Source organism: Leiobunum rupestre, chromosome 1, assembly GCF_980474605.1.
Source record: "Leiobunum rupestre chromosome 1, qqLeiRupe1.1.hap1, whole genome shotgun sequence".
Lineage (NCBI taxonomy): Eukaryota > Metazoa > Arthropoda > Arachnida > Opiliones > Sclerosomatidae > Leiobunum > Leiobunum rupestre.
The window spans coordinates 92,951,764-92,978,379 of NC_143384.1; the positions used below are offsets into that span (position 1 = coordinate 92,951,764).

The following is a 26,616-nucleotide window of genomic DNA, read 5'->3' on the forward strand; positions in this document are numbered from 1 at the left end:
ACTCTAATATTTGTAGCGACTAAAATCCGAAATGAAATTATTAAAGGGAATATTATAAATATTTTTTCTGCTACCAGAAATATTTGGCACTGCTAAGTGGTTTGTTGAGGAGGTTATGACTAAAATTGTTGGGGCTTCCATAACGAACGCGCAAGAAGTTATATTCCTTTAAAAAGTCAAAAAGTCTGATTCCTTTCAGTATGTGGGTCTCGTCATCGATCAGTTTTAGTTAAATCGGGAAATATAATTTATTTTTACCACCCGAGATATCACCATAGACTAACTCTTCATTGATAAGATATACAACTAATAATAATAATAAAACTATACAGGGCCAATAATTTGAAATTATCAGACCACATAGAACGTGCAGGAGGTCACTTGAAAACGGAAATTTCCTTGACCTTGAACCATGTCTTCAAGGTCATTTAAAATGCATTTCGAGAACCATTAGAGATATAAAATTGTCAAGTGATCTCCTGCACGTTCTATGCGTCCTAAAAGATTCAAATTTTTAGCTTAAATACATTTAGAGTTATTGGCCTTGTATCGTTTTTAGTTAACACTCTGTATAGAGAAATATCCGGGTGACGTCACAAGACTTGACCCATATTCTATCCATAGACAAACAAACGCACCCAAAATAGCGGCTAGGGACCAAACAAAGGAGTGCTAGTACTTTATAGTACTTTTAATTTTGACGGCAATTTATTTGAAGATTTTAATTTGGACACATTTACCACAATTTATTAGCATTGATCTGAAATAATTGAAATTTACAACGATATATATTAATAAAGGCATGGCCAAACGGATTAGTAGTAGAGACATTGGCGTTGCTATTTATGCTCCTCTAAAATTTATGATGTATTTTCGTTGAATAGTTGGACAATGTATTTGTACACGTATTTGTAAGCATCTACAGCCAGTATGAAATCGGTATGTGAATAATCTTCGGCTTCAACGATGAAATCCCGCACCAGAACTCCCGGTCTCAGCTGTTGACGCAAAAAGTCAATATCTCGTTGAGTCGCCAAGGCGTCACTCTTACTGCTGTAGAAGGCCAAAGGCGCCGTTATTTTCCCAATCTCGTACTCCGGAGGTTCAGACTGTAAAATAGACGACGTTAAAAGAAAAATTTCAAATAACTAATCAACATTTCGTGCTCCATTTTCGTGATCTAACGTGCGTCGATCAATTTTTGCGCGTTTTACTTACTACTCTCGAGCACTCAAGATCTCTTCTATCCATATTTCGTGTTCCATTTGCATGATTTGGTCTGCTTTGACCAATCTCTCGAGTTCCTTATACTACTCTCACGCGTTAGAGATCATCCCGTTCTCATTTCGGTGTGAGTTTGCTGATTTGGGAGACGAATTCGGATTGAATTTCGAGCAGTCAAAAGGAAATCGCTATTTCAATGGTTTCGGGTATTTTACCGACTTTCGCGTGAGCAACAATTTATTTAACATCGGTAATTCCATAAGAAGTCTAAAAGTTTTATTTCGAATTGACTTTTAAAAGAATACGTGCTTGTCCCAGCCGTAGCCGCTGCCACAGGCAAAAATGGCTGACATAGACTCAACCAAAAAACCATTTAGACAATTAATTAAAGAAACTCCGATTGGTTTCATCGCTGAAGTTGTTGGATAATGTAAAACTGTGTACATGAATTTCGTGTAGTTGATCATTAATTCGGCTATCTGGTCACTTAACTCGAGACAAGGCCTAAAACTGCCGTTCTCTGTTTTCTCAGTGAGCCGTTACCGAGAGCCGCTAGGAACAGTCGTCTATTCCCGTCAGCTAACTAGCATTTAAATGACACATAACTCCACCCATCGCTTTTAGAAAAGGGCCCATAGGGTAATGATACAGTTTCACTGTGTTACACAATTTCATGGTGTGACCAAACGTAGCAGCGGTTCCCAATTTTCTTCGCTCTAAAATCACCTCTAACCAGTGGCGTAACTATAGGTTGGCAGGGCTGGCAAAATGCCACGGGCCCCCGACCCGAGAGGGCCCCGGCCCAAGTGGCCGCGAGTTCAGAAAAAGCCTAACTTTTAATTTTAAAATTAAATTACAATGTGACGATTTTTACTGGGAGGGCCCCGTCCAAAGAATTTGCCACGGGCCTCAGATGGTATAGTTACGCCACTGCCTCTAACAATCCAAAATATATTTTTCCAGCAGAAGACAATTGATGTATTAAACCTAAATTAGACTTAACTTAACTGAACGTCACCCAAACCTTTATCTTCACTCAAGCTAAACTCGGAAGCGTTGCTACGTTTAGTCGGCTCTTTGATAATGTTATTTATTTACCGTTCCGTATTTCACTAAGTTGTCCTCTCTGCCAAAATCGTACCTTTGAAACCTATCTGCGGAAATAATCTAAAAAGCCAAAACGTTAGATATTAAAAATAAATAATATACAATATCAAACGGGGCTCAATTAATCGTTTGGGCAAGTTTGGATCCAATTCTGATACAGTGAATTTGCCATTTGAATACAGTATTAAATTTAGGTAAGATCTGAAATAGTGTAGCATAAGGGATAAATTTCGGTTTGATAACAACTAGGAATAGCGTGTAATACATTGTCAAAATATAAATGCGCAAGAGGTTGAGCTATTAAAAAACTACAACCGTGCAGGTGTAAATCCGAGGCATTGATAAAGTAGAAGGGTGGATAAATTAAACTAAATTCGGTTGGTTCTTTTAAATCACGTTTGGACAAGGTTCGGGGCTGGACCTTCTAATCATTCCCCATTTCCCTCTTGTAAATATCTGAATTAGTTTTATATTATTGTATAGTGTGTTGTACTATTTACCGCTTAATCTCTTTAGCTTCCCCAAATCACCTGTTCCTGTCTGTATATAATTTTTATACTGTTTCCGCTTAGTTTTCTTATTATCCGTATTATTTCCCGTCTCATCAACCCCTTGCCCCTCTGTTTATTTTTTATCTATATCTCTGTCTTGTGTTGGTAATCTTGTTTTGTATTATTTTGTTTTATGTTAATATTGTCTTTGAATGCTTGGTGTACGTAATATAAGTGCGTACTCGGGAGCCCAATAAGTGTATTTTACTTTATCTATCCTGACAATATAGTATTATATTTGTAAGGGCCATTTTTAATTACTACCACTAGTGGCGCTACGAGCGCGTTGGCTTCTGGTATAAATATGCCAGTAGGTCCATCCCGTTAGTTAGTTGAATTTGGAGCCTAGTTGGAGGCAGTTCCCTCAGATTAATCGGAACCCGACGTCACCCCAAGACCTGAATATTAGTATAAGTGAGTAATGAATTAAAAGGTTTTTGAGTTTTGAATGTGTTTCTTGGTTTTACGTATACAAAATTAAGTCTCCTACATATTAAAGAAAGCAAAGCGATATCTTTGTTTTCTCATTTTTAAGTTTCGAAGAATCTTTTGTTGATTCGCACGTTAAGCTTTGTAACGCAAATGGTTTACAGAAACAAGCTAATAAAAAGATCTTGAATTTTAAAATTTGGTTCCATGGTTCTATTTACAATTGTTATGATGATTTATAATAAAAAGTACTGCTACTTCATGGAATTTAAAGAATGATTTTATTAAAATAAAATGATTGGGAGCTTTCGTACCGTAGTCCTTCGTCAGCCGCTACAATATTCTGATTAATGTGATTATACGATTACAACATTACCCCTGGTGTTCAATTGTTTCACAATATTATTATTATTATTTTTTTTTTAATTTAAAACCACCCCAACCTTTTATATTTATTGACCCTTCATCTAGGTTTAAATTTCCCCTATCTCTTAAAAAACAGCTTCTTTAAAACATCTCCTATACCAAAGTCCTTCTTGACATAATACTTTTGTCGAGTCCCAATCAATATCGTGCTTATTTTCTTTTTTAATGTGCATACCTAAACCGTTTTTTTCATCTAGTTTTCTTACACAATTCTTATGTTCTTGTTTTCGTTTTAGTAATTGTCTTTTAGTTTGTCCTACGTATATTTCTCCACAATTACATTTGATTTCATATACAGTTCCCGTTTTTTTTTTTCATTTCATCAGTTTTCGATTTATTTTTTATTAACTCTGTTTTTAAAGTATTTACGGTTTTACTGACTAAATTAACATTTATTTTTTTTAATTGCCTTTGAGTTTTTTCAGTTATGCCACTGACGTAAGGTAGAGAAATGACATGTTCTGGTTTATCTTTTTTTATATTATGTTTTACATTGTGATCGTTTACTAATTCTTTAGGATAGTCACTGTTTATAAATTGCTCTTTTTAAATATTTTTATCGCCAATTGGGTCATCTGATAGATTCTCGATTCTATTTTTAAATGTTTTTATTATTCCTATTTTTATATTCTTTCGATGGGAAGATTGAAAATGTAAAAAATGTCTAGCGTGAGTAGGTTTTTGGTACATTAAACAGGTTATAATTTGGTTTTTATGTTGTACTAGAATATCCAAAAATGGTAAACACGCATCCTTTTCCCCTTCAAAGGTGAATTGTATATTTTTATTAATATTATTAACTGTTTTTAAAAGGTCGTTTACCCCTAGTGATTTATTTTTAATTAAAAAGACATCGTCCATGAATCTTCTCCAAAATTTTGTTTGTTCTTTGATGTTGTTTTTCATTAAGATACTATACTCTATGAATTCCATAACTAGATTGGCTATTGGGGCTGAAAGCGGGTTTCCCATTGCTAATCCTTTTTGTTGAGCATAAAAATTATACGTTTCTCTTAGACAAATTTCTGCTAATTTCACAATGGTTTCTTTACTCAATTTAGTTCTATTTTTTAGGCTCACATCGGAATTTAATTTAGTTTTTAAATTAAAAAAAATAATATTGTGAAACAATTGAACACCAGGGGTAATGTTATAATCATATAATCACATTAACCAGAATATTGTAGCGGCTGACGAAGGACTACGGTCCGAAAGCTCCCAATCATTTTCTTTTAATAAAATCATTCTTTAAATTCCATGAAGTAGCAGTACTTTTTATTATAAATCATCATAACAATAATAAAAAGATTCTAGTGAAGTTAATTAGAATCTAAATAATTAAGATTAAGTGTAAGATTTACAATTGAAATTCCACTAATTTGATAAAATTGGGATCAAATTTTGATCCAATTTTCATGAAATTATATGAAAGAAGCCACAGTAAAGCAATATTCTTAATTCCATAAAATCTTGAGTCCCAAATTTTGGGAATTGTAAATTAGTTTTGGTTTTTCAAGAGCTCCAAGAATTAACAAAAAAAGTTACAACGAATAAAAAAGAAATTTAGTGGGAGGATTTCGTGGTTTCTTTTAGCCATTAGCAATAATTTTAATCATTGCGAATTTTAAGTTTACTTTTGAATTTATTTTAAGAAATTGTTTTAGGGTTTTAATGCGAATTGGAGTAGGTTAAAATCTCGGTAAAGTTTTGATTAGATTTTGATGCTATAAGGACAAAACATTAAAACTCTAATAAAAAGTTAAGAAGAACAATAGCACGTTTATTAAAGCCTAGGATTTTAATTGCTTTATTTTATTAATAAATTTAATATTGAGCAACGTCAGGTTGAATTCAAAAATCATAAATTGTTTTGTGTTTTTTAAGATTTAATTTAAATAAATTACTTTGTTTAGAAAGTTCGTAAACTCTTAATCAGTAATAATAATTAATAATAATAATTCAAAAAACATTATTTATTATAATAATTTCTAATAATAAATAATAAGAGTATATTTATAATAAAAATTATATAAGAAAATTGGTATATATTTTCTTTGATGTGTACGTTTTATGCAATCTTGATCGGGATTTTTTAGATCGAAAACTTTTTGATCCTTTCTGGATATAACAAGATTATTTGATCCAAAATTATATGACTGAATCCAATGTTGATCAAGATTATTTGAACAAAAATTATTTGATCCTTTCTGGATATAAATTGATACAATTTTGATTAAGATTATTTGATGCGAAATTATTTGATGTTAATTTATTTTGTTTCAAAATTATTTGTTTCAAAATTATTTGTTTCAAAATTATTTGTTTCAAAATTATTTGTTTCAAAATTATTTGTTTCAAAATTATTTGTTTCAAAATTATTTGTTTCAAAATTATTTGTTTCAAAATTATTTGTTTCAAAATTATTTGTTTCAAAATTATTTGTTTCAAAATTATTTGTTTCAAAATTATTTGTTTCAAAATTATTTGTTTCAAAATTATTTGTTTCAAAATTATTTGTTTCAAAATTATTTGTTTCAAAAATATTTGTTTCAAAATTATTTATTTCAAAATTATTAGATTCAAAATATTTTGATTTAAAATTCTTTGATCATTTCTGTATATGATTTAATCGAATCTTGATCCAGATTATTTGATCCAAAAATATTTGATCCATTCTGGATATGACTGAATCGAATCTTAATCCATATTATTTGACCCAAAAATATTTGATCCATTATGGATATGATTGGATCGAATCTTGATCCAATGTCCAAAATTTGACCATGTGATTTTCGTACGAGTCAATGGTTCATTTTTCACAGTTGGCGACAATCACCATCGATTACAAGCCCGCGTATAGTTCCAAAATTAATCTCAAACGTTCGCAGCTTGCGTAACAAAATACACAATTTTTTAACTCACGGGACATCTCTGTACTGGACTCGGAAATATTCCCTCACGACGACGTTACCTTTCGTGGAGGAGATGTCCTTCATGCTACTCCGTCCAGTCCTTTCCGGTTGAGGATGGTGTTGCCATAGAGGCGATTTTTTCATTAATGGAGACTTCAACGTGACTGGACATCTCTGTACTGGACTCGGAAATAATTCCCTCAAGACGACGTTACCTTTCGTGGAGGAGATGTCCTTCATGCTACTCCGTCCAGTCCTTTCCGGTTGAGGATGGTGTTGCCATAGAGGCGATTTTTTCATTAATGGAGACTTCAACGTGACTGGACATCTCTGTACTGGACTCGGAAATAATTCCCTCAAGACGACGTTACCTTTCGTAAAGATCATATTACACGTGGAGGAGGTGTCCTTCACGCTACTCCGTAGAGCCCTTTCCGGTTGAGGATGGTGTTGCCATAGAGGCGATTTTTTTAACTGAGTGACCTTCTGGGATTCTTACGCGAGATGTGTTATCATTAAGGGAGACTTCAACTTAAATATTGACCGTTCAAACCTGTGTCCTGGTATCGCGATACTGTGTTTTGCATCATGCTTGAGTAATCTTTGGCTTATCCGACTAGCAGGAATACATTTCTTGACATGGGTTAAATTATAAATGGCCAGCGCTTCCTCACGGAAATTCAGACTGAAGACCACTTAACTGGTTGTGATCAGCTTCCGTAGCAGGTAACCACAATTTGCCACGGCGTTTATAGCGAGGGGTTGGTCACTCGGCGAACTCGGTGTGCACTGTCGTACCTCTGACTGTGCTAATAAGAGTTCGTTAACTTTTTCAAATCCGTACCTTTAACAGTACTAAGTACGCGAACTCAGTGTACAGGTCATCCGGGAGTGATTATAGTTCAGGGTATTCATCGTACTATATTTAACAACAAAGATGCCTTAGAAGGTGATTTAACTGAAACTGTCTACGACGTTGTGTTTTTGATTCGTGTGATATTGGTGTGACTTGGGAACTTTGACTGGATATACTTTGGGCATGTGTTAAGGATAATATTCCAGCTATAGGCATTTGTTGTAAAAAGCGCTCGCCCTGGATTACGATTGATCTAGTATAAGGCCGCCATGAGAAAATTTCACTCTTTTAATAGCTGCGGAAATCACTGAAGGATTTAGATTGCAAAAAGTTTCGAGATTTTAACCAAACTTTAAGTAACAAGAAGTCAGGTATCTGAAACAGTTTAGGAGTTTGGTCCACTCAAAATCCCTGCTTCCATCTCCGTCATCATTTAAAGTCCACAATGGGGAGTTTGCTTTGGCCATAGCAACGGCCTTTGGTGAGTTCTTCTACCTTCCCTTGGACCATCTCAGAAACGTTTCTCTTTTGCTTTTGGGGACTTGTCAGACGTAGCATTAACTTTGAAACCTTTGAAGAACGTATCTGCCTATGGACCGTATTGTATAAAGCCGGAGGCGGATTGGGTAGCCTGCTGTGGGGCGGTTGGTCTCCATATAAGACGCATTGGTCCTGTTTCCGGGCCTTTTGGAGCACACCAGGATATCCGGTGCCAGCTGTGCCGGGTTATGTGGACTGCTGGGTGCCCATCGTTCTCCTTTAGGAGCTTTTTCTGAAGGGTGTGGCTCTCTACCTACGTAGGTAGGGTGTCGGCTGGAGTTGCTATAGCATCCACTCTCTATCTCACAGCTGTGCGCGAAGTGGGAACTGGTCGCCCCATTTCTGAAGGGTGTGGCTCTCTACCTACGTAGGTAGGGTGTCGGCTGGAGTTGCTATAGCATCCACTCTCTATCTCACAGCTGTGCGCGAAGTGGGAACTGGTTGCCCCATTTCTGAAGGGTGTGGCTCTCTACCTACGTAGGTAGGGTGTCGGCTGGAGTTGCTATAGCATCCACTCTCTATCTCACACCTGTGCGCGAAGTGGGAACTGGTCGCCCCATTTCTGAAGGGTGTGGCTCTCTAACTACGTAGGTAGGGTCTCGGCTGGAGTTGCTATAGCATCCACTCTCTATCTCACAGCTGTGCGCGAAGTGGGAACTGGTCGCCCCATTTCTGAAGGGTGTGGCTCTCTACCTACGTAGGTAGGGTGTCGGCTGGAGTTGCTATAGCATCCACTCTCCATCTCACAGCTGTGCGCGAAGTGGGAACTGGTCGCCCCATTTCTGAAGGGTGTGGCTCTCTACCTACGTAGGTAGGGTGTCGGCTGGAGTTGCTATAGCATCCACTCTCTATCTCACAGCTGTGCGCGAAGTGGGAACTGGTCGCCCCATTTCTGAAGGGTGTGGCTCTCTACCTACGTAGGTAGGGTGTCGGCTGGAGTTGCTATAGCATCCACTCTCTATCTCACAGCTGTGCGCGAAGTGGGAACTGGTCGCCCCATTTCTGAAGGGTGTGGCTCTCTACCTACGTAGGTAGGGTGTCGGCTGGAGTTGCTATAGCATCCACTCTCCATCTCACAGCTGTGCGCGAAGTGGGAACTGGTCGCCCCATTTCTGAAGGGTGTGGCTATCTACCTACGTAGGTAGGGTGTCGGCTGGAGTTGCTATAGCATCCACTCTCTATCTCACAGCTGTGCGCGAAGTGGGAACTGGTCGCCCCATTTCTGAAGGGTGTGGCTCTCTACCTACGTAGGTAGGGTGTCGGCTGGAGTTGCTATAGCATCCACTCTCCATCTCACAGCTGTGCGCGAAGTGGGAACTGGTCGCCCCATTTCTGAAGGGTGTGGCTCTCTACCTACGTAGGTAGGGTGTCGGCTGGAGTTGCTATAGCATCCACTCTCCATCTCACAGCTGTGCGCGAAGTGGGAACTGGTCGCCCCATTTCTGAAGGGTGTGGCTATCTACCTACGTAGGTAGGGTGTCGGCTGGAGTTGCTATAGCATCCACTCTCTATCTCACAGCTGTGCGCGAAGTGGGAACTGGTCGCCCCATTTCTGAAGGGTGTGGCTCTCTACCTACGTAGGTAGGGTGTCGGCTGGAGTTGCTATAGCATCCACTCTCCATCTCACAGCTGTGCGCGAAGTGGGAACTGGTCGCCCCATTTCTGAAGGGTGTGGCTCTCTACCTACGTAGGTAGGGTGTCGGCTGGAGTTGCTATAGCATCCACTCTCTATCTCACAACTGTGCGCGAAGTGGGAACTGGTCACCCCATTTCTGAAGGGTGTGGCTCTCTACCTACGTAGGTAGGGTGTCGGCTGGAGTTGCTATAGCATCCACTCTCTATCTCACAGCTGTGCGCGAAGTGGGAACTGGTCGCCCCATTTCTGAAGGGTGTGGCTCTCTACCTACGTAGGTAGGGTGTCGGCTGGAGTTGCTATAGCATCCACTCTCCATCTCACAGCTGTGCGCGAAGTGGGAACTGGTCGCCCCATTTCTGAAGGGTGTGGCTCTCTACCTACGTAGGTAGGGTGTCGGCTGGAGTTGCTATAGCATCCACTCTCTATCTCACAGCTGTGCGCGAAGTGGGAACTGGTCGCCCCATTTCTGAAGGGTGTGGCTCTCTACCTACGTAGGTAGGGTGTCGGCTGGAGTTGCTATAGCATCCACTCTCCATCTCACAGCTGTGCGCGAAGTGGGAACTGGTCGCCCCATTTCTGAAGGGTGTGGCTCTTTACCTACGTAGGTAGGGTGTCGGCTGGAGTTGCTATAGCATCCACTCTCTATCTCACAACTGTGCGCGAAGTGGGAACTGGTCGCCCCATTTCTGAAGGGTGTGGCTCTCTACCTACGTAGGTAGGGTGTCGGCTGGAGTTGCTATAGCATCCACTCTCTATCTCACAGCTGTGCGCGAAGTGGGAACTGGTCGCCCCATTTCTGAAGGGTGTGGCTCTCTACCTACTACCCATGCTGGATTTGTCACCTGTCCGGGCTTGTGGACGCTGGCGAAGGGCATAAAGATGAGACCACCGTTGTAGTAGACTTTTGATTCGCTCGGAGCACCGGTATATAAATTTCTGACCCAATGTATAAAGCCGGATGCATAGTTCGCCAGTGAATTTTGGGCACGCACCCATGAATTGTTTCAAAAAGCAAGTTCGTTCACGAGCAACAAAGCGTATGTGAAATTAGGAATTTTTGAAATTTTGCGTCGCGTTGCTCGCTTTGCGTCTCATGGGTGCAGCCGGCTTAATAATAAACGCCTTTAGAAGTCATCTCTTCCATCGGGTTGGAAGGTCACTAATGTCGTTGTAGTCTTTAAACGGTCGGATAAGCGTAAGGATCTTTCTAATTACCACCCTATATCGCTCACCTCTGTCGTTGGCCAGTTATTCTAGGTGATCATATGACCTTAAGCTCCCAGCAGTTCGATTCTATGTGAAATTAAATAGATGCATGACCTATGCGCCTGGAAACATTTGCCACACAGTACTTAATTCCACAACTTCGCTCTTTGGTTTTAGAGTTTTTGTTTTCTAATAAACTAAATTCTAATTCTTAAATTAATTTACTGAAATTGGTTTTTGGATTTTACTCATTTAATTATTTTTGTTTATTTAATTCTTTTAATTTTTTGTGTATCGGGCATACCTAAGTAGTTGCCGCCAAGTTAGTATTTGCGAAATAAATTTTATTGTTATTCTTTAGTAGAACATGCACGGGCTCTAAATCTCGAACCTCAATTGCGCCACCCATTAAAAATATATTCGGTATACGCCCTTATCTCTATCAGACAAGTTAGCAACGAAACGTTTGGATTGGCGTATTCAAAGGAGCAGCAGAAATGTTCACTTTGGTGATAAGCCTGAAGGGAAGTTAACTTCTAAGGTTTACTTGCCTACTTGGTACACATAGATGAAGAACTTGTAATTCGTAAAATGACAAATACCTGGCCATAATGGACGACGCTGTAAGACGATGTGCCCTCGTCTACACGACTCGCGTATACAGGAAGCCTTGTCTGAAACAATCAAGCTTTAGTAAAATGTGGGTCTGCAATAAAACTTGTCTTTCCTTTTTCGTTTCTCAAAGGAGCACCAAATGAGAGGAGCGCCAATTTCTTTTCTCAAGGGAAAGCGAAAAAAGTTAATTCGTTAAACAAATAGCCGCGAAAATGGAGGAGTGCCAATTTAGTTTATCAAATGAACGCGAACAGTTAAGAGAGCCAATTTCGTTTCTTAAATGCGCGCGAAGAGACAGAAGCGCTGACTTTGTTTCTTAAATAAACGTAAATGCCAAACGAAAGGGCCGATTTAGTTTCTAAAATGAACCGAATAGAGAGGAGCTCTGACTTCTTTTCTTTAATAGGTACAAAAGGAAATTAGCACCGATTTTTTTTTCTCACGTGGCTGCGAAATGAGAGGAGTGCTGGATTCGTTTATCAAATGGGAGCGAAAAGAGAGGAGCGCATATTTAGTTTTTCAAATAGGCATGGAATGAGACGAACGCATATCTCATTTCTCAAATGGCGCGAAAGAGACGGGTGCATATTTCGTTCCTCAAATGGCTCAAAAAGAGAGGAGCGCATATTTCGTTTCTCAAATAGCGCGAAAAGAGAAGAGCGCATATTTTGCTTCTCAAATGGGCGCGAAAAGAGAGGAGTGCATATATATTTTCTCAAATGGGCGCGAAAAGAGAGGAGAGCATATCTCGTTTCTCAAATGACGCGAAAAGAGAGAAGCGCATATCGCATATCTCGTTTCTCAAATGGCGCGAAAGAGACGGGCGCATATTTCGTTTCTCAAATCGGCGCGAAAAGAGAGGAGTGCATATATATTTTCTCAAATGGCACGAAAAGAGAGGAGCGCATATCTCGTTTCTCAAATCGGCGCGAAAAGAGAGGAGTGCATATATATTTTCTCAAATGGGCGCGAAAAGAGAGGAGCGCATATCTCGTTTCTCAAATCGGCGCGAAAAGAGAGGAGTGCATATATATTTTCTCAAATGGGCGCGAAAAGAGAGGAGTGCATATATATTTTCTCAAATGGGCGCGAAAAGAGAGGAGCGCATATCTCGTTTCTCAAATCGGCGCGAAAAGAGAGGAGTGCATATATATTTTCTCAAATCGGCGCGAAAAGAGAGGAGCGCATATCTCGTTTCTCAAATCGGCGCGAAAAGAGAGGAGCGCATATCTCGTTTCTCAAATCGGCGCGAAAAGAGAGGAGTGCATATATATTTTCTCAAATGGCACGAAAAGAGAGGAGCGCATATCTCGTTTCTCAAATCGGCGCGAAAAGAGAGGAGTGCATATATATTTTCTCAAATGGGCGCGAAAAGAGAGGAGCGCATATCTCGTTTCTCAAATCGGCGCGAAAAGAGAGGAGTGCATATATATTTTCTCAAATGGCACGAAAAGAGAGGAGCGCATATCTCGTTTCTCAAATCGGCGCGAAAAGAGAGGAGTGCATATATATTTTCTCAAATGGGCGCGAAAAGAGAGGAGCGCATATCTCGTTTCTCAAATCGGCGCGAAAAGAGAGGAGTGCATATATATTTTCTCAAATGGCACGAAAAGAGAGGAGCGCATATCTCGTTTCTCAAATCGGCGCGAAAAGAGAGGAGTGCATATATATTTTCTCAAATGGCACGAAAAGAGAGGAGCGCATATCTCGTTTCTCAAATCGGCGCGAAAAGAGAGGAGTGCATATATATTTTCTCAAATGGCACGAAAAGAGAGGAGCGCATATCTCGTTTCTCAAATCGGCGCGAAAAGAGAGGAGTGCATATATATTTTCTCAAATGGGCGCGAAAAGAGAGGAGCGCATATCTCGTTTCTCAAATCGGCGCGAAAAGAGAGGAGTGCATATATATTTTCTCAAATGGCACGAAAAGAGAGGAGCGCATATCTCGTTTCTCAAATCGGCGCGAAAAGAGAGGAGTGCATATATATTTTCTCAAATGGCACGAAAAGAGAGGAGCGCATATCTCGTTTCTCAAATCGGCGCGAAAAGAGAGGAGTGCATATATATTTTCTCAAATGGGCGCGAAAAGAGAGGAGTGCATATATATTTTCTCAAATGGGCGCGAAAAGAGAGGAGCGCATATCTCGTTTCTCAAATCGGCGCGAAAAGAGAGGAGTGCATATATATTTTCTCAAATCGGCGCGAAAAGAGAGGAGCGCATATCTCGTTTCTCAAATCGGCGCGAAAAGAGAGGAGCGCATATCTCGTTTCTCAAATCGGCGCGAAAAGAGAGGAGTGCATATATATTTTCTCAAATGGCACGAAAAGAGAGGAGCGCATATCTCGTTTCTCAAATCGGCGCGAAAAGAGAGGAGTGCATATATATTTTCTCAAATGGGCGCGAAAAGAGAGGAGCGCATATCTCGTTTCTCAAATCGGCGCGAAAAGAGAGGAGTGCATATATATTTTCTCAAATGGCACGAAAAGAGAGGAGCGCATATCTCGTTTCTCAAATCGGCGCGAAAAGAGAGGAGTGCATATATATTTTCTCAAATGGGCGCGAAAAGAGAGGAGCGCATATCTCGTTTCTCAAATCGGCGCGAAAAGAGAGGAGTGCATATATATTTTCTCAAATGGCACGAAAAGAGAGGAGCGCATATCTCGTTTCTCAAATCGGCGCGAAAAGAGAGGAGTGCATATATATTTTCTCAAATGGCACGAAAAGAGAGGAGCGCATATCTCGTTTCTCAAATCGGCGCGAAAAGAGAGGAGTGCATATATATTTTCTCAAATGGGCGCGAAAAGAGAGGAGCGCATATCTCGTTTCTCAAATCGGCGCGAAAAGAGAGGAGTGCATATATATTTTCTCAAATGGCACGAAAAGAGAGGAGCGCATATCTCGTTTCTCAAATCGGCGCGAAAAGAGAGGAGTGCATATATATTTTCTCAAATGGGCGCGAAAAGAGAGGAGCGCATATCTCGTTTCTCAAATCGGCGCGAAAAGAGAGGAGTGCATATATATTTTCTCAAATGGCACGAAAAGAGAGGAGCGCATATCTCGTTTCTCAAATCGGCGCGAAAAGAGAGGAGTGCATATATATTTTCTCAAATGGGCGCGAAAAGAGAGGAGCGCATATCTCGTTTCTCAAATCGGCGCGAAAAGAGAGGAGTGCATATATATTTTCTCAAATCGGCGCGAAAAGAGAGGAGTGCATATATATTTTCTCAAATGGCACGAAAAGAGAGGAGCGCATATCTCGTTTCTCAAATCGGCGCGAAAAGAGAGGAGCGCATATCTCGTTTCTCAAATCGGCGCGAAAAGAGAGGAGTGCATATATATTTTCTCAAATGGCACGAAAAGAGAGGAGCGCATATCTCGTTTCTCAAATCGGCGCGAAAAGAGAGGAGTGCATATATATTTTCTCAAATGGCACGAAAAGAGAGGAGCGCATATCTCGTTTCTCAAATCGGCGCGAAAAGAGAGGAGTGCATATATATTTTCTCAAATGGGCGCGAAAAGAGAGGAGCGCATATCTCGTTTCTCAAATCGGCGCGAAAAGAGAGGAGTGCATATATATTTTCTCAAATGGCACGAAAAGAGAGGAGCGCATATCTCGTTTCTCAAATCGGCGCGAAAAGAGAGGAGTGCATATATATTTTCTCAAATGGCACGAAAAGAGAGGAGCGCATATCTCGTTTCTCAAATCGGCGCGAAAAGAGAGGAGCGCATATCTCGTTTCTCAAATCGGCGCGAAAAGAGAGGAGCGCATATCTCGTTTCTCAAATCGGCGCGAAAAGAGAGGAGTGCATATATATTTTCTCAAATGGCACGAAAAGAGAGGAGCGCATATCTCTTTTCTCAAATCGGCGCGAAAAGAGAGGAGTGCATATATATTTTCTCAAATGGGCGCGAAAAGAGAGGAGCGCATATCTCGTTTCTCAAATCGGCGCGAAAAGAGAGGAGTGCATATATATTTTCTCAAATGGCACGAAAAGAGAGGAGCGCATATCTCGTTTCTCAAATCGGCGCGAAAAGAGAGGAGTGCATATATATTTTCTCAAATGGCACGAAAAGAGAGGAGCGCATATCTCGTTTCTCAAATCGGCGCGAAAAGAGAGGAGTGCATATATATTTTCTCAAATGGCACGAAAAGAGAGGAGCGCATATCTCGTTTCTCAAATCGGCGCGAAAAGAGAGGAGTGCATATATATTTTCTCAAATGGCACGAAAAGAGAGGAGCGCATATCTCGTTTCTCAAATCGGCGCGAAAAGAGAGGAGTGCATATATATTTTCTCAAATGGCACGAAAAGAGAGGAGCGCATATCTCGTTTCTCAAATCGGCGCGAAAAGAGAGGAGTGCATATATATTTTCTCAAATGGCACGAAAAGAGAGGAGCGCATATCTCGTTTCTCAAATCGGCGCGAAAAGAGAGGAGTGCATATATATTTTCTCAAATGGCACGAAAAGAGAGGAGCGCATATCTCGTTTCTCAAATCGGCGCGAAAAGAGAGGAGTGCATATATATTTTCTCAAATGGCACGAAAAGAGAGGAGCGCATATCTCGTTTCTCAAATCGGCGCGAAAAGAGAGGAGTGCATATATATTTTCTCAAATGGCACGAAAAGAGAGGAGCGCATATCTCGTTTCTCAAATCGGCGCGAAAAGAGAGGAGTGCATATATATTTTCTCAAATGGGCGCGAAAAGAGAGGAGCGCATATCTCGTTTCTCAAATCGGCGCGAAAAGAGAGGAGTGCATATATATTTTCTCAAATGGCACGAAAAGAGAGGAGCGCATATCTCGTTTCTCAAATCGGCGCGAAAAGAGAGGAGTGCATATATATTTTCTCAAATGGCACGAAAAGAGAGGAGCGCATATCTCGTTTCTCAAATCGGCGCGAAAAGAGAGGAGTGCATATATATTTTCTCAAATGGCACGAAAAGAGAGGAGCGCATATCTCGTTTCTCAAATCGGCGCGAAAAGAGAGGAGTGCATATATATTTTCTCAAATGGGCGCGAAATGGCAGGAGCATCTATTTATTTCCTCTAGTAAGAATATTTACTGTTCTTACCCGATTCAAATGTTCGGATTCAAATCCATAAAGGATTCCGGCGACGATTAGGCAAAGTACATCAGTCGCCCCATTACCGCATACTACGTCGGTAAGTAAATTAATCAAATCATTGGTGGCCGGAAAATAGCCTTTGGTTCCAGTTAAGACGGTCAGAACCTGTCCGATATTTGTGTTTTTTACCATTAATTTATTAAAACTGTAATTATGTCTGAGGTATAGAGGTGTGAAAATACCATTTTTTGTAGATCGAATTGAATATCAAATAGTCGTACCAAAAGAGGAGCAGATCAGTTTGTTACAGGGTGATTAAAAATTTAATTATAATTAAGACATTTTTAATCTTTGTTCAGCTACAGATTTAATTTTAATCTAATCTAATCACTATTTAATCATACGAGGGTGTTCTAATTATCATAAGAGTGAGCTGCCCCTCGCAACAAAATCGCTTATTTAAAATGTCGAATAGTTTCGTCAAATATTTCTAAGGTAAAATTAGGGCCAGTTAAATGATCAAATTCAAAATAATATTTTGAATATAAATAAGTTGATTATCAAGGCCCAATAATCTAGCCCATAAGAGGCCTGACTGTGCAGAATTATGCGATATTTTCAGGAGACATGACTAGAAATTGACAACCGGGCGCTTTTCCCAACGCGCGCTGTTAACGAAAAACGTGTCTTTCCCTTCTCTAACTTTTACCCCCCAAACCGTGGTATCTCCCGTCTCGAGGATTGTGGGAACTACCGCTGAAGAAAAAAACGGTTCTGACTGGGTTGTAGCAAGGATCCTATATGTTAGAAGGATATGAGGCGAGGGACGAAAAATGGCAGCGCCGTCGGTGGGTCATGCGCGATAGATAATCCGTCTTTAGATTCCGTCAAGGACAAAACATGGGGGAAGCACCGCCAAAATTTGTCCTTGAGGGCTACATATTCTTCTAACATATAGGATCCTTCGTTGTAGAGCCGCCTCAGCGTGAGCCCGCGAGAACAGTTTTTTTTCTCCCAGAGGGCTCAATGTTGATAGTATAGTATCTCACGCGACGGCCGAGAAAAAAAGAAAACGCCAGAAAATTCGAGGGGTGGGTAGAAAGCGGGAATTCTTGAGAAAAACGGGATTTGTGTTCAAGACGACGGGGCCCATTCACCGCGGCAACCGCTGTCAACTCCTAGTCATGTCTCCTGATATTATCCATTGCCATATTTCTGGTGGTCTTGAAACTCAACAACAAAAAACTTTGAAACACCAAATATTTTCATCATTCGGATTTGGATATTCGACTATTCGCGAACAATTTCAAGGTCTATTCCATATTCGATTAGTTATATCTTGCACGCCCCTACTGAGATAGTTACCGTAATGAGGTCCGCAAATTGGTAAAGTTGAACGATCGGAGCTGTGGCGTGTGTTAATTTAGCAATTGGAGACATACACGCTGCAATTTTGATCTAAAACGTCAAATAATTAGCACGTCGCAAATGTCATTTCTGACACAAACTGGAGAGCGCTTAATAAAGAAATGAACTAAAATGTGAACTCATAGAACAGAGACGTTCAGCAAAGCGTTGTAGAAGCTTGAATGTCAACGTTCTATTCGCTTTACAATGGTGATGTTGTCATAACTCTAAGACAACGTCATATTCAGGACATGCTTGTGCACGTTTCACGAGATCACTGCGGAGTTTCATTTTAAATAAATCGTTATTTTAATTAAATAATATTGGTTTTAATTAATTAAAAATAATACGAATAGCACGAATTTTCTTAGATAAATTACACTTTTATCTAGTACTGAAAATACTTATGAGAACTTAACATTCAAAATAAAATTAGCTATAACGTATTAAAGCAAATCTCAATGCGCCAAAAAGGTAAAGCAATCCTTGAATTAGGACCTAATTTAAAATACGGAATATATAATTATCGATAAATATGAATTTAATTTAATCAAATAATATAAAATATTATATTATATTATATTATACTATAATCAAGATATACAGGATGTGTCAAAAGGTTATGCAAAAACTTTAAGTAGTTGTAGGGGTTTTTTTTTCATTCTCCTACGATGAGTTAAAAGAGCGCCAGAGAGCTTCAAAATGTGGCCTACTAGACCCTGGAAGTAGGCTGCAACAAGCGCAAAACCAAGCATCAGGGACTTTACATACTGTTTAAGTTTACTTTTTTACGCTGGTTACCTCGATTTGTTTACAAAATCCTTTTTTAACTTTCACACGAACCCAAACCTTAATGTTCGCATTTCCCTGATGCTTGGTTTTGCGCTTAATAATAATAATCAGCTAGGCACCAGCTTAGGCCTAAATCATTAAGTGACTTTTCAAGCCATTAATTCAGCTTATTGCCTACCTCCACGGGATATTAGGCCACCATTTGAAGCTCTCTGGCTATCTTTTGACTCATCGTAGAAAAATAGGAAGAAACAGGCATACTTCTCAACTCACCCCCTGCAACTCTTAAAAATTTATGCATAACATTCTGAAACTCCCTGTATAATTAGGTTTCATAGACAACTTACTTTGTCATTGTAATTGATCGGTGTAGTTGTCGACAGAAGGGCAAATAAGTTGGTTGTTCCCATGGAATGACCGACGTAATACAATTGCTGTTGACCAGTAGTGGACAAGACAAAATCGATCATGGCGGGTAAATCCATCAGACCCATTTCGTCCCAGCTTATTGATTTATATAATTAAAATTGGGAATGAGCTAATAATTAAGTTACTACGTCTATTAAAAACCGTTTTGAGGAATACCTGAATTCCCAAAATTTTGGGTCATTTGTTTTTAGCGAGACGTGCCCGAGAGAGTAAATTGTCCCTCTGAAATTGCCCAAAAAGACATCGTAGCCTTCATCTGATAGAAAAAGAGCTGCGAAAATTAAAATAATGGTATTGCTAGATATATTGGGAATATTCCCCTTCTATTATTAAGCCAATAACAGTGGGGCCCTATAAATAACGCGGACCCCAATGCACTGTATTGGCTGCATTCACGTAGAAAAGGTGATATATTATCAACGGCAATATAAGAGTTAGCAGAGTTCCGAGTGTTAGACCTTGCAACCAATTTTACAATAGCAATGCATTAAACTGTTCCAATTTAAAGAATGTATTCAAGTTTACAGATAATATGCATAAAGTCGTTTTACATTAATTAAAATTATATCCAAATCAATTATTGAAGGAGTGATTTTTAAGTTGATTGATTTTAACAACTGTTTTCATTTTTACTTTGGAGACTTTAAAGCGCTTAGAAAGTCGCGCACTCAGAGAACAGGGATGGATGGATGCCTTCGGAAACCAATCGGTAGCCCTATTACTTTATTACAGTCAGTATAAAGATACCTAAATTCTGGAAGGCGAAGGAGTTCAACACGAAGTTCGAAGAGGACAGGAACAATCCGGGGAGCAGGAGCACCGCTGGTTTATTTCGTTTCGGGATTCGAAACAGACCCAGAATGTAGCCGTCGCGCGTGGTCACTTTATGCTCTTCCACGGGGTAGCCGAGATCCGTAATCAGTTGACTCTAGCGTAGAAAAGCGTTCAATGTATTATAAGGAAAATCTTAGCCGTGAAATGCTCGCCTATTTGTCCAAGATAAGGGATAGTTTTAATTCGCAGTTACAGGTACGATTCAACTCACCGTGTTCTTGGTCAAATCTGGGTCGAAAAAATTGGTCTTCAAATTGGGATCGAGGGTTAACACATTCTTTAGAACGGAGTCGGTTGAGCCAACAACAAATTTTAAAATATTCGGAACAGTATCAACGATACTCGAGATTGGACCAAATATCTCTAGTTGAAGAAGGAAAAGTGACAGCAGGCAACCATTGGACACTTTTGTATTAGCCATTTCGGAAAAACTAGGACACACTTCACATTAAATCAATGACTAAATTGCCGTGAATCAGCTAAACGCACAATATTTTTGTTTTTGGGAATAGCGTTTTTAAGCGTTCAATGTAGAAGACTTTTTCACAACTGTCAGTTGATGAACGTATACCATAAATTACGAAACCTGTGCATTTCAAACTCAGCCTACTTCGATGAATCGTAAATACATGCCACATGTCAGAATTAGATTAGAAGTTTCTACAGTGCCTGAAATTCTGGAAACGCAAATGCCTTACCATGATAATTAAAATTGATCATCTTTGAAAATTCACTAATGTCCCAACTACCAATATTTCTAAATGAGTTTTGAGGTCAACATTGGTAAATTTGTTAGCTTTTGAATGGTTTTTCTTTTTAATTTCCGGCTTAAGAAACCGATTTAAAACTTGGCGAAGGCTTAGTATTCTTTTCCGTTTTTTATTAATTTATTTTATTTTCTTAATTGGTAATTTTCTAATTTGGAATTTTTCTAATTTGGAATTTTTCTAAATTGATAATTTTCTAATTTGGAATTTTTCTAAATTGGTAATTTTCTAATTTGGAATTTTTCTAAATTGGTAATTTTCTAAATTGGTGATTTTCAAAATTGGTAATTTTCGAAATTGGTAATTTTCTAAATTGGCAATTTTCTAAATTGGTAATTATCTAAATTGGTAATTTTCTTAATTGGTTATTTTCTAAATTGGTAATTTTCTGAGTTGGTAATTTTCTAAATTGGTAATTTTCTAAATTGTCAATTTTCTAAATTGGTAATTTTCTAAATTGGTAATTTGTTAAATTGGTAATTCCCAAAAACAAAACAGTTGCGTGGTTAGCTGATTCACGAAAAATAAGACATTGATTTGGTGTCAATTAATTTTCTAAAGTGGTAATTTTCTTAATTGGTAATTTTCTAAATTGGTTATTTTCTATATTGGTAATTTTCTAAATTGCTTATATTCTAAATTGTTAATTTTGTAAATTGGTAATTTTCTAAATTAATAATTTTCTAAATAACTAATTTTCTTCATTGTTTATTTTCTACATTTTTTAAATTTCTAAATTGGTAATTTTCTTAATTGGTATTTAAAAAATTTCTAAATTGGTTATTTTCTAAATTGGTAATTAAATATTTTCTAAATTGGTAATTCTCTAAATTGGTAATTAAATATTTTCTAAATTGGTAATTAAATATTTTCTAAATTGATAATTAAATATTTTCTAAATTGGTAATTAAATATTTTCTAAATTGGTTATATTCTAAATTGTTAATTTTCTTAATTGGTAATTTTCTAAATAACTAATTTTCTTAATTGTTTATTTTCTACATTTTTTAAATTTCTAAATTGGTAATTTTCTTAATTGGTATTTAAAAAATTTCTAAATTGGTTATTTTCTAAATTGGTAATTAAATATTTTCTAAATTGGTAATTAAATATTTTCTAAATTGGTAATTAAATATTTTCTAAATTGATAATTAAATATTTTCTAAATTAATAATTAAATATTTTCTAAATTGGTAATTAAATATTTTCTAAATTGGTAATTTTCTAAATTGGTTATATTCTAAATTGTTAATTTTCTTAATTGGTAATTTTCTAAATAACTAATTTTCTTAATTGTTTATTTTCTAAATTTTTAAATTTCTAAATTGGTAATTAAAAAATTTCTAAATTGGTAATTTTATAAATAACTAATTTTCTTAATTGTTTATTTACTAAATAACTAAATTTCTTAATTGTTTATTTACTAAATTGTTAATTTTCCAAATTGGTTATTTTCGAAATTGGTATCATGCGCAGAAGTATTCCTTGGTTGAAAAAAGAATCTTCCATAAATGTATTATTCCGACGCAATGAAAATAAATAAACATTTATCTCATGAATATCACCGTGAACTTGGTTTATTTTTGGACAGTGGTAATGCAGCGCTCGCCCGATAATAAATCAATGTACATGTGACCTGTTTTTACGTTTCATCGAAGTAGGCATATGTTGAAATGCACAGATTTCGTACTTTATGGAAAAGTCCATCAACCGCCAGATGTGAAAAGGTCTTGTACATTGAGAGACTAAATACGCTATTCCCAAAAACAAAACAGTTGCGTGGTTAGCTGATTCACGAAAAATAAGACATTGATTTGGTGTCAATTAATTTTCTTAAGTGGTTATTTTCTTAATTGGTAATTTTCTAAATTGGTAATTTTCGAAATTGGTAATTTTCTAAATTGGTTATTTTCTATATTGGTAATTTTCTAAATTGCTTATATTCTAAATTGTTAATTTTGTAAATTGGTAATTTTCTAAATTAATAATTTTCTAAATAACTAATTTTCTTCATTGTTTATTTTCTACATTTTTTAAATTTCTAAATTGGTAATTTTCTTAATTGGTATTTAAAAAATTTCTAAATTGGTTATTTTCTAAATTGGTAATTAAATATTTTCTAAATTGGTAATTCTCTAAATTGGTAATTAAATATTTTCTAAATTGGTAATTAAATATTTTCTAAATTGATAATTAAATATTTTCTAAATTGGTAATTAAATATTTTCTAAATTGGTTATATTCTAAATTGTTAATTTTCTTAATTGGTAATTTTCTAAATAACTAATTTTCTTAATTGTTTATTTTCTACATTTTTTAAATTTCTAAATTGGTAATTTTCTTAATTGGTATTTAAAAAATTTCTAAATTGGTTATTTTCTAAATTGGTAATTAAATATTTTCTAAATTGGTAATTAAATATTTTCTAAATTGGTAATTAAATATTTTCTAAATTGATAATTAAATATTTTCTAAATTAATAATTAAATATTTTCTAAATTGGTAATTAAATATTTTCTAAATTGGTAATTTTCTAAATTGGTTATATTCTAAATTGTTAATTTTCTTAATTGGTAATTTTCTAAATAACTAATTTTCTTAATTGTTTATTTTCTAAATTTTTAAATTTCTAAATTGGTAATTAAAAAATTTCTAAATTGGTAATTTTATAAATAACTAATTTTCTTAATTGTTTATTTACTAAATAACTAAATTTCTTAATTGTTTATTTACTAAATTGTTAATTTTCCAAATTGGTTATTTTCGAAATTGGTATCATGCGCAGAAGTATTCCTTGGTTGAAAAAAGAATCTTCCATAAATGTATTATTCCGACGCAATGAAAATAAATAAACATTTATCTCATGAATATCACCGTGAACTTGGTTTATTTTTGGACAGTGGTAATGCAGCGCTCGCCCGATAATAAATCAATGTACATGTGACCTGTTTTTACGTTTCATCGAAGTAGGCATATGTTGAAATGCACAGATTTCGTACTTTATGGAAAAGTCCATCAACCGCCAGATGTGAAAAGGTCTTGTACATTGAGAGACTAAATACGCTATTCCCAAAAACAAAACAGTTGCGTGGTTAGCTGATTCACGAAAAATAAGACATTGATTTGGTGTCAATTAATTTTCTTAAGTGGTTATTTTCTTAATTGGTAATTTTCTAAATTGGTAATTTTCGAAATTGTTAATTTTCGAAATTGTTAATATTCGAAATTGTTAATTTTCGAAATTGGTAATTTTCGAAATTGGTAATTTTTGAAATTGTTAATTTTCGAAATTGTTAATTTTCGAAATTGGAAATTTTTGAAATTGTTAATATTCGAAATTGGTAATTTTCGAAATTGGAGATTTTTTAAATTGGTAATTTTAAAAATTGCCTATTTTTAAAATTGGTAATTTTCAAAATTGGAAATTTTTAATATTGGTAATTTTTAAAATTAGCTATTTTTAAAATTGGTAATTATTAAAATTGGTAATTTTTAAAATTGGCTATTTTTAAAATTGGTAATTTTCAAAATTGGAAATTTTTAAAATTAGTAATTTTTAAAATTGTTAATTTTCGAAATTGTTAATATTCGAAATTGTTAATTTTCTTAATTGGTAATTTTCTAAATTGGTAATTTTCGAAATTGTTAATTTTCGAAATTGTTAATATTCGAAATTGTTAATTTTCGAAATTGGTAATTTTCGAAATTGTTAATTTTCGAAATTGTTAATATTCGAAATTGTTAATTTTCGAAATTTTGAAATTTTTTAAATTGTTAATTTTCGAAATTGTTAATTTTCGAAATTGTTAATATTCGAAATTGTTAATTTTCGAAATTGTTAATATTCGAAATTGTTAATTTTCGAAATTTTGAAATTTTTGAAATTGTTAATATTCGAAATTGGTAATTTTTGAAATTGTTAATATTCGAAATTGGTATTTTTCGAAATTGGAGATTTTTTAAATTGGAAATTTTCAAAATTGGCTATTTTTAAAATTGGTAATTTTCAAAATTGGAAATTTTTAATATTGGTAATTTTTAAAATTGGCTATTTTTAAAATTAGTAATTTTCAAAATTGAAAATTTTCGAAATTGTTAATTTTCGAAATTGTTAATATTCGAAATTGTTAATTTTCGAAATTGGTAATTTTCGAAATTGTTAATTTTCGAAATTGTTAATATTCGAAATAGTTAATTTTCGAAATTGGTAATTTTTGAAATTGTTAATTTTCGAAATTGGAAATTTTTGAAATTGTTAATATTCGAAATTGGTAATTTTCGAAATTGGAGATTTTTTAAATTGGTAATTTTAAAAATTGCCTATTTTTAAAATTGGTAATTTTCAAAATTGGAAATTTTTAATATTGGTAATTTTTAAAATTAGCTATTTTTAAAATTGGTAATTATTAAAATTGGTAATTTTTAAAATTGGCTATTTTTAAAATTGGTAATTTTCAAAATTGGAAATTTTTAAAATTAGTAATTTTTAAAATTGTTAATTTTCGAAATTGTTAATATTCGAAATTGTTAATTTTCGAAATTTTGAAATTTTTGAAATTGTTAATATTCGAAATTGGTAATTTTTGAAATTGTTAATATTCGAAATTTTTATTTTTCGAAATTGGAGATTTTTTAAATTGGAAATTTTCAAAATTGGCTATTTTTAATATTGGTAATTTTTAAAATTGGCTATTTTTAAAATTAGTAATTTTCAAAATTGGAAATTTTCGAAATTGTTAATTTTCGAAATTGTTAATATTCGAAATTGTTAATTTTCGAAATTGGTAATTTTCGAAATTGTTAATTTTCGAAATTGTTAATATTCGAAATAGTTAATTTTCGAAATTTTGAAATTTTTGAAATTGTTAATATTCGAAATTGGTAATTTTCGAAATTGGAGATTTTTTAAATTGGTAATTTTCAAAATTGGCTATTTTTAAAATTGGTAATTTTCAAAATTGGAAATTTTTAATATTGGTAATTTTTAAAATTGGCTATTTTCAAAATTAGTAATTTTCAAAATTGGAAATTTTCAATATTGGTAATTTTTAAATTAGCTCTTTTTAAAATTGGTAATTTTTAAAATTGGTAATTTTTAAAATTGGCTATTTTTAAAATTGGTAATTTTCAAAATTGGAAATTTTTAAAATTGGTAATTTTCAAAATTGGAAATTTTTAAAATTGGTAAACGTACATCTACTTACCAGTTGTGAAAAGTCTTGTACATTGAATGCCTTAATACACTATTCCCAAAAACAAAACAATTGTGCCCTAAGCTGTAACATGGCAATTTAGTCATTTATTTAATGTGTAGTAATTTTCTAATGTAGTAATTTTCTAAAGTCGTAATTTTCTAAAGTAGTAATTTTCTAAAGTAGTAATTTTCTAAAGTAGTAATTTCCTAAAGTAGTATTTTTCTTAATTGGTAATTTACTAAATTGGTAATTTTCTAATTTTTTAATTTTCTAAATTGGTTATTTTCTTAATTGGTAATTTACTAAATTGGTAATTTTCTAATTTGGTAATTTTCTAAATTGATCATTTCCTTTATTGGTAATTTTCTAAATTTTTTAATTTTCTAAATTGGTTATTTTCTAAATTGGTAATTTTCCAAATTGGTAATTAAAAATTTTCAAAATTGTTAATATTCTAAATTGGAAATTACCTAAATTGGTAAATTTCTAAGTTGTTAATTTTTGAAATTGGTAATTTTCTAAATTGTTAATTTTCTGAATTGGTAATTTTCTAAATTGGTAATTTTCTAAATAGGTAATTTTTTAAATTGGTAATTTTCTAAATTGGTAATTTTCTAAATTG

General features: G+C 35.3%; 1 protein-coding gene across 1 annotated transcript; it reads right to left on the reverse strand.

Annotated features, from left to right (window-relative positions):
* Positions 1-854: 854 nt before the first annotated feature.
* LOC149968953 (lipase member J-like) lies at positions 855-20,453 on the reverse strand. The gene is made up of 9 exons (XM_090169624.1): positions 20,244-20,453; positions 19,946-20,126; positions 19,355-19,469; positions 19,117-19,273; positions 17,936-18,028; positions 16,577-16,735; positions 11,490-11,561; positions 2,323-2,391; positions 855-1,109 (listed from the first exon to the last, which is right to left on the reverse strand). The coding sequence occupies exons 1-9, from the start codon at positions 20,451-20,453 to the stop codon at positions 861-863; spliced, it is 1,305 nt and encodes a 434-aa protein (XP_090025750.1). The 3' UTR covers positions 855-860.
* Positions 20,454-26,616: the final 6,163 nt, after the last annotated feature.